The sequence below is a fragment of the Acanthisitta chloris genome, unplaced genomic scaffold (assembly GCF_000695815.1).
Source record: "Acanthisitta chloris isolate BGI_N310 unplaced genomic scaffold, ASM69581v1 scaffold13298, whole genome shotgun sequence".
Lineage (NCBI taxonomy): Eukaryota > Metazoa > Chordata > Aves > Passeriformes > Acanthisittidae > Acanthisitta > Acanthisitta chloris.
The window spans coordinates 8,480-17,174 of NW_008686553.1; the positions used below are offsets into that span (position 1 = coordinate 8,480).

The following is an 8,695-nucleotide window of genomic DNA, read 5'->3' on the forward strand; positions in this document are numbered from 1 at the left end:
TCTCTCCAGTGTCAGTCAGGCACTTCACTCCTATCAAAGGGAGGAATTTCTGCCTCTCCTTTCCCTGATCTTTTCTGACTGGGTAACTGAAACCTTCCCCTGCCTGTGTCCTCACACATAAGCACCTAAGCAGAAAAACTCCTAAGAGCTGCAGCATTAGCACTGCAACAACTCTGCCCTGGATGGAATCCAAACCACATTTGGTTCTGAGTTTCTGATTTATTTAAGATCACTGTCACTTCCCTTGAAACAAAAAGGCAGGGGATGAACTTGGGGCCAAATTCAGATCCTGGTAAAAAGCTACTGTGAGTTACTACACTGATCAACAAAGGAGTCAAACTAAAATCCTGGAACAATGGTAGGAAATAAAACCAAACTGCAGCTCTCACTGCAATGTGTCCAAATAAAGGCTGCAAAAACAGAACAGGGAGACCCTCCCTAGAGCAAATGTATCCAACTCCTGATTCTTCTGATAAAAGGCAAACTCTGTCACTCCAAAGCAAAGCTGGAGAATGATTGATTTTCTTTTTCAGTACAGAAAATGAATTTGTTCAGGCTAGGAAATGTTTACAAAGATTTTTAGAAAGAACTGTTCGGAATCCAAAAAAAAATTTCTTCTAAAATGCAATGGATTCGATCTGAAATCACTGGAGATTTAGTACAGAGTATGAAAAGAGACATCTCAACATGCTTTTCATGTGGCTACAAACTGTACATAGTGGAATTCCATAGCCCCAAAGAATAATGCTCTTCAGAACTCTGTTTATGCCTCTGAACATCATTCAGATTCTGTGTACAAAACTACGTAATTTAGAAACTTAATCGAATTTGGTTTTGAAACATGGCAGTAGATTTGAAATATGGTATTAATTTATGTTTGCATCTCCAAAGAAAAATGTAGAAAGATAACTTAAACTAGAGAATTCATAAAAAAACTATATCAATTTAAAATTTTACTGCATAAAAATATGTACTTTGCAAATTATTTTAATAAATTAAATATCCCTAACATTTTTAATATATATCCCTGACAGTCTATAAAAGAGGGTTCTTGTTATAGAAAATAAATGGAACTCCCAAAGTACCCCCTTCATAAAACATATTTAACAATAATTATATTTTCTTCTTCTTCTTCAAGGAATGTAACAATATGTACAACTTCTCTACATTACTAGACTATCAAAATAGTACAGGTTAAGTGTGGTTTGGGTTCTGTAACCATCAGATGGTAAAGTCACATTACAGTGAGGACAACTTGGGCCTCAGACCAACGTGATCGGTGTGGAGCATCAGTTTCTGGATGGATCAGATAAGAAGGGGAAAGTACAATCTTCTCATCTACAGTAGATTTCACAAGAGGTAGAGTTCAAGTGAAAAAGAACGAAATTTGGAATAAGGTGCATGCTCAGTATTTTCAATTTGTGACTTGCCAAGGATGTCAGATTTCGTAGGAAAAGTTTTCAAGGATTATTTTTCCTCTAAAGCAGATTTCCATGATCAGTTTGTCATCTTTTTAATATGAATCTGAAATAGAGAAGCCAAAAAAAAAAAAACCACGTCATGGTTTAGTGCATTACAATTCTCAGCAATAAGAGGGAATTATTTGTAGCATTAGCCAAAAGTTTGAGCTTCAAAACACTGACAGAATGAAGAAAGCTCACGTTTGCCACTTAGAAACTTTCTAGCACCTCTCACCTCATTCAGGATTGCCCAAACTGCTGAATTCTGGATCACTGAGAGTCGGAATGAGGAGATAGGGTTCAGGCTGGGATCAACTGTTCCTTCAGCTACACCGTTTTCAAATTTCCCTGCAAAAGAAGCAAAAGCACATCCTCAACTATGTTCTGTTCAACAAACAGAAGTACAGAATCTGTGTCCTTCAAAACCTGTCTGTAGCCCCACGATTCTCAGGTGAAACCTCCTGACAGGGATCACTGCCAAAACAGGAGACACTGAGGGATTGTGAACCTCAGATTCAGCTCTGCAGCTGCAAACAACATGGGGCAGATCAGCAGAGCACACAGACCTGATGGTATTCCATGGAAGAGTAAGAATTTTGAACTGTCTGAAGGCATTAGCACCTCAAACTCTGTGAGGAATTTGGCACAGGTATTCATTTAATATCATGGAACTAAACGTGAAGCCTTTGCTGATGTGTTTTCAAGGAGGATTAAGGACAAGGGATTCATGTGAAACATATTCCTATTTCAACCACCTGCAATTATATTAGGATGAGTAAGAACCCAATTGAAAAGCACAGTTAGGTTTTACACTGAAAACATATACACAACAACTAATTTAGTAAGACAAAAAAACGTATTTTCATTAGAAAAGGATTCCCCAACCTATGTCCAGCAATTCAATACAATCCATGAGCAAAATTTCTCCTTTGCCAATGTGTATCCAGACACCTTCCCCACCAGCTACTTGGCTGTGGAAATGCTAATCTCATCCTATGACAAGACTACTGACTGGAGTGGGTTCCAATCCAGGCCAAACACTGAGCTCACAGAGCAGGGGATCTCACACAACCTGGAAATGCCTCTACTATAATCTAGGTGATCAGTCCTGGCACAGAAGTTGGATGTAGCTGCAATACAACTAAGAGTCACACTAGATCTTTGTTTACTACATCAGCCTCAGAAAGAAATAGTGGAAACAATATTAAGTAAAGATTACAAGGTCAGTGTTGTGGTTTAACCCCAGCAGCAACCAAGAACCACAGAGCCACTCACACCCTGCCCCACCAACGGGATGGGGAGAGAATCAGAAGGGCAAAAGCTAGAAAAACTCATGGGTTGAGATAAAGAGAGTTTAATAGAGAAGCAAAAGCTGCACACACAAGCAAAGCAAAACAAGGAATTCATTCACTGCTTCCCATGGGCAGGAGGTGTTCAGCCATCTCCAGGAGAGCAGGGACCAGCACATGGAATGGTTCCTTGGGAAGAGAAACACATCACTCCAGATGTCCCTCCTTCCTCCTTCTGCCTCCCACCTTATCCCCTGAGCATGATGTGCTATGGTGTGGAATATCCCTTGGGTCAGTTTGGGTCACCTGTCCCAGCTGTGTCTCCTCCCAATCTCCCATGTACCCCCAACTCCCTCCCCAGTGTGGCAGTACAGAAAGCAGCAAAGGCCTTGGCTCTGTGTGAGCTCTGCTCAGCAACAACAAAAACATCTCTGCATTATCAACTCTGTGTTCTGCACAAATCCAAAACACAGCCCCACACTAGCCACTGGGAAGAAAGTTACCTCCACTTCAGCCCAAACCAGCACAGTGATGTACCCACAAATGAATGATCAATAATCAGGTTGGAGTTTGCTTTGGTTTAAATGAAAATGTCTTTTCAGAGTTGCAGTAGTAACAACAGACATTTCTCCCCACTGTGACATACCTATCCTGAAGTAACCATCCTCTAAGCGTTTGTCTTTGGTTTCTTTGCTTAATACCAGTTCTTCATTCTAGAACAACAAAGCAGAAATGAGATCATTTATTCTGACATATCACTCCAGCAGGGAAAGACAAATATGTGTGCACATTTCTTATATGCTCAGCATCCATCTTCCCTAAATAACTACAAATCAGCCTAGAATAGTGACTTACACAGGCCAACACACAGAAAAAAGCAAAACCAGTTCCAGAACACTGTCTGGCTTCAAAGGAGGAAAAAGAAGTACTCTAAGTGCCCCACGAAACTTGCATGGTAACTGCCACATGGGCAGAATACTGAGCAGACACTGCCATACACAGCACAACAAAAGCAAAAGCAGGATCTTGCCTTCTTTTCTATCAGGACAAATGAAACTTCCAGCTTAAATTTGATCTAAGACTTTGGGTGTGATGAAAAGCCATCAGAGCAGCCAGGGAAGCATTGCAATTATCATTGCCTCACTAAAAAAAGGATCAATCAGGGTATTTTTCATCAGCAGAAAAAAATATTCATTTGTACAGCAGAGCTTGAAAAACAGCTTGAAAATTACAACCACAACCAAATGAGCCAATACTGAAAGACCCCCTGTGAGAATTTCCTTGGAATCAACTAAAAATGCTGGATAAACCAGGAGATTAAATCCATCAGGGTATTTTTTTATTAACACCTACTTTGAAGGGAAGCTGTAGACAAAGTGGTGGGAATTTTTTTGGGTTTGTTTACTCTGGGGAGAAGAGGCTTTATTTGTTTCTTTGGGCCCAAATGAGCCAATACTGAAAGACCCCCTGTGAGAATTTCCTTGGAATCAACTAAAAATGCTGGATAAACCAGGAGATTAAATCCATCAGGGTATTTTTTTATTAACACCTACTTTGAAGGGAAGCTGTAGACAAAGTGGTGGGAATTTTTTTGGGTTTGTTTACTCTGGGGAGAAGAGGCTTTATTTGTTTCTTTGGGCGGGCATTTTAGGGGGTTGTTTACTCTGGGGGGAAGAGGCTTTATTTGTTTCTTTGGGCTTTGGGGGCATTTTTTTGTTATGGGTTGTTTTAGGGATTTTTTTCTTAGTACGTTAATTGAACCCCTGAGAAATTCAGTCTGGGGCCACTCTGGTTTCTAAGGGTTGGTTTTTATTTTTCTAAATTGTGCTTAGGAAGGATCAGGGTTGAAGTACCTGACTGGACTCGTGGCTCTGCTGATGTCCGTAGTGGAGCTAGAGGTCCCTGAGGAGCTGCTGTCCTCATACTGCCAACATTTTCTGCTGACTCCAGTGGCTTAGGAACAAGCTACATGCAGAATTTTCTGTTTCCCTCTTCCCCAAATAGCACCAATAGCACGAGCAGCTCAGTACCATTACTTCCTTAAGGGATGCTCCAGTTTGAGGAACATTCCACAGTCGAGTATAGCCAAAAAAAGAGAGAGCCTTGATGCACATTTTTGCTCATTATCTTGTGCATTCTTGTCGTATCTTGGGCTTAGACAAAGTGACAACTGCTGCTGGTTTTGTGGCTGAGTGTATTTCCACAGGTCTTGAGAAACAAAACCCACAGATCTTATGATATAATGTCCCACAGATCATCTTGTATAATTAGACTCAAACTACCCAGTTTCTTTTGGGGGGTGGGGGTAGTCAGAATTCCCTATTTTTGCTTGCTCCAAGGCAGGCAGACTGTGAACGTGGAGATGTGAACTCCTCCATGATTACTTACTTTTAAAAAATGCACTCAAAAAGAAGTTTTTTAAAAAAAATTAAGCATATGGCAATTTAGGCATAGATTTCAATATTCCTACACCAGGTAGATGGGAGAAGATAGAAATACTTTGTCATTTTAATACTAGATAAAATAAACTTATACAGAGTAATAGCTTGATTTTCTCACAGGTTTTTGTGATATAAATGGTTAGCTATAACATCTAGTGGAAGAAAAAAAAACCCCATACCATCTGACTTCAAGCAAGAACATACTTCAGATAGTGTAGTGCTCTCCTGTGATAAAAATCAGACTAATTTATGGGGAAAACCAGTAATCAGGAGAAAGGGACACATTGTGCCTAAGAGTCCATACAGCTCAATATCTACTCAGGTTTGCATGTGTGTCAATTCCTGAGCTAAGACATTTTTGCTAAGTCACAAAGCAGATTGACTTAGCTTTTCCAGTCTGCAAAACACACAGAGGAGAGGGAAGACTGGGGTTTTTTTCTGTTTTAAATAGCAGCAGTGAACTGGAAGTTTTTTTTGGTTTTAAATAGCAGCAGTGAACTGGAAGAAAAGGACCTTGTTGACCTCCAAATTACCAACAGCACTTGTAGCAGATTTGCACCCTGAGTGAACACTGAACAGTTACAACAGCCTTCTGTGAATAGATCCAACTAAACCAAGAAAAAGTAGGAGAGCATCAAGTTCACAGAGAAAAAAGGCACTTATATCTCCCTCAGCCTGTTAAAAAAAAGCCAATAAAATTAGGAGATTTTGCTTTTATCCTGTAATGGAGAAGACAGAAATCAATACATACATACCTGGAAAGGCAAAACTTCTACAGTTGTGTTTAGAAGTATGTCTCCTGGGTGCTCTGGATTGCCACTGTGAAACAAGTACCTAGAGAGGAGAAGGGAGAGGGAAAGCAGTGAGGAGCAGCTGTGTCACTAACTTCGTGTTGCTTGTAGCATTACAGATGTTACAAGGATCAACAGAACTTTATACTGGACCTACATCAGCTGCAATTCAAAGGGCTAAAGTTTTCTGTTTGTTAAAACAGTATTTGGGCAATCTTTTCCCCAGAAAGGAACTCTCCATAATCTGATCTGGATCTGATCTCTCTTGGCACCACACACAGTGAGCATCACTGTAGCCATTCCTGCCTGGTGTGCACTGGTCCCACCTGCAGAACCAGGAGCCTTCGGCCTCTCCCACCACACACCATCCTCTCCTCGTGCCACAGGATCAGCTCTGCAGATCCATCCTCAACCAGGGCTGGGAACTTAGCCAACTCTACATTTTGCCAGGACAGTGTTCCCTAAGACCATCTCTCCACTCCTGTTCATTGCAAAAATCACATTCATGATAGGGCCAGGAATTCCCAACCCTTAATTTTACCTGAATTCAAACCACAGACAGATTTATTAAGATAAAAAATACAAACTTGTGGGGTTTTGACATGTATACATGTCCAAAAAAAAAAAACCTGGCCCAGGTTGCCCAGGGAGGCTGTGGCTGCCCCAACCCTGGCACTGTTCATTCCAGGTTGGATGAGCCTTGAGCAACCTGCTCTGGTGGGAGGTGTCCCTGCCCAGGGCAGGGGTTGGGGCTGGAGGAGCTATAAGGTCCATTCCAACCCCCAAAATTCTATACACACACATAAAAAGGACTTTTTTCCACCCCTGTACAAAGTCCCCATTGCCCTCATTCAGTTGTGATTTGTTTGTTTTTTTAATGGGACAGAGTAAATTTTTCAAACTGTATTTAAATCATCCCTGGAAGTATCAATCAATGAAGTGCAACCTTTGAGATTCTAGCTGGCCACTCTCAGCTTCTGCAGTACTGCATATGTACAGATATTACAAAAAATATTACAATTACAATATGTACAGATATTACAAAAAATATTACAAAAGAGTTTAATTCCCCTTTCTTTACCCATAACACAAACTTCACATTATTCTGAGTACACAATTATGTAAACAAGTAACAATATTTTTTACCACTAGGTGGTATCAATGTTTGAAAAATTGTTCCTTACTTACTACTTTTTTCTAGTGGACCAGAGAGTTTATTCAGATGATTGTCATAAACTACCTAGATACTACACCTACTCAGATGCCACTTTTAACAAGCCCATTTTGCTTTTATTATGTTTAAATGAATATGTAAAAAATCTATCAACACATTTCAAATCATTTCATCTTCAACTGGAGCTTAGAGAAATTAACAGTAAGCACCATCTTTGATATTAAATATGCCACCAGGCAGAGACAAAATGAGTTCAGGAATTATCACTTGATTAAAATGGCAAACATGAGCTCAATTTGCAATTTATTAAGACACAGTTGGAGACATAAATTTCAGCTTGTCTTTATCCAATCTATCTGAAGTCTGGGAAGTCCTTGCCACTAATCCACACTCCAGAGCTGCAAGGAGAAGAACACAGAGCTCTCCCACCCTGACTTAGAAATGTCTGTGAGCCCAAAGTGATAGAAGTATTTTAAGAAAATACACACACACATATAGTATTTCTTTCTTTAAGGCTCAGAAAAGGAGGAAACCCACACACTGAGATAGCAGAAAGCCACACTGGTTTCAGCAGAACTGCACAGCTGAACTGCAAACCAGAAACTGCACTGAGGAAGCTTCAGCACTGTACATGGCTCAAGAAAAATAACTTCCCCACTGCACTTAACGTAAAGATGAGCAAATTCTAAAGTACACGAGCTACCTAAAACATCCACAGCTCCTCCCAGAAAAATCTGGTGACTCTTCCAAAGATCAGTAACATCCAAAATCCCCCAGAGAATTATCATTTCTAGGAGGATTTCACATTTCGATAAAAAGCAAAACAAAACTCTGGGCAAAGCTGACTGGAAAACTGAAAGTATGTTCTGCTGTCTTCTGACCTGGTAGATCTAACTTACCATTCCTTAGTCTGCCAGGTACCCTCAGCAGTACTGGGCATTTTTACCTCTTGGAAACACTGAAAATTCAAAGGAGACTTACTCTAAAAGGCAAATGATCAAACATCCTCTAAGGTGTTCATCGAATGCTCCACCCAAACCACAGACAAGCTGCTTTTCCTTAGTGCTTCTTCCTGAGAAGACACACCTAAAAACCCCCCAAGAAACTCCCTGTGACCTGTGATCACTGTGCTCTCAATGAACAGGAATGGCTTTGGGATATTCAGGTGGGTTTTTTGAGGGGTAAACAGGATGAAGTGTGCTCAGTTTTGGGCCCCTCACTGCAAACAGGACATTGAGGCACTGAGTGAGTTCAGTCAAAGGCAACAAGGGCAGAAAAGGGCTGGAAAACATGTGGGATGAGGAAGGGCTGAGGGAATTGGGTTTGTTTAGCCTGGAGAAGAGGCTCAGGGGTGACCTCCTGGCTCTCTGCAACTCCTGCCAGGGTTGGAGAGAGGTGTGGGATGTGTGTCCTGCCAGGGCTGCAGGGAGAGGATAGAGGGAATGGCCTTGAGCTGAGCCAGGGGAGAGTCAGATTGGATGTGAGGAGAAATATTTTCCCTGTTTGGGTGTTCAGGCACTGGAATAGATTGCCCAGGGAG

At 41.0% G+C, this 8,695-nt stretch overlaps 1 protein-coding gene across 1 annotated transcript; it reads right to left on the reverse strand.

Annotated features, from left to right (window-relative positions):
- Positions 1-576: 576 nt before the first annotated feature.
- On the reverse strand, positions 577-8,095 carry MGAT4A (mannosyl (alpha-1,3-)-glycoprotein beta-1,4-N-acetylglucosaminyltransferase, isozyme A). Its single transcript, XM_009080209.1, has 5 exons — positions 8,055-8,095; positions 5,946-6,024; positions 3,396-3,462; positions 1,696-1,808; positions 577-1,524 (listed from the first exon to the last, which is right to left on the reverse strand). Exons 1-5 carry the CDS (start codon positions 8,093-8,095, stop codon positions 1,498-1,500), a joined length of 327 nt encoding a protein of 108 aa, XP_009078457.1. The 3' UTR covers positions 577-1,497.
- Between the last annotated feature and the right edge of the window lie 600 nt (positions 8,096-8,695).

Excerpts from the sequence above, each read along its gene's own strand:
- MGAT4A (XM_009080209.1), bottom strand. The coding sequence starts at position 8,095 with ATGCCCAGTACTGCTGAGGGTACCTGGCAGACTAAGGAATG. Across the intron at positions 3,463-5,945 it reads TAGAAGTTTTGCCTTTCCAG|AATGAAGAACTGGTATTAAG; the intron begins GTATGTATGTAT and ends TTGTTGTTCTAG. Across the intron at positions 1,809-3,395 it reads GGATGGTTACTTCAGGATAG|GGAAATTTGAAAACGGTGTA; the intron begins GTATGTCACAGT and ends CTTCTTTTGCAG.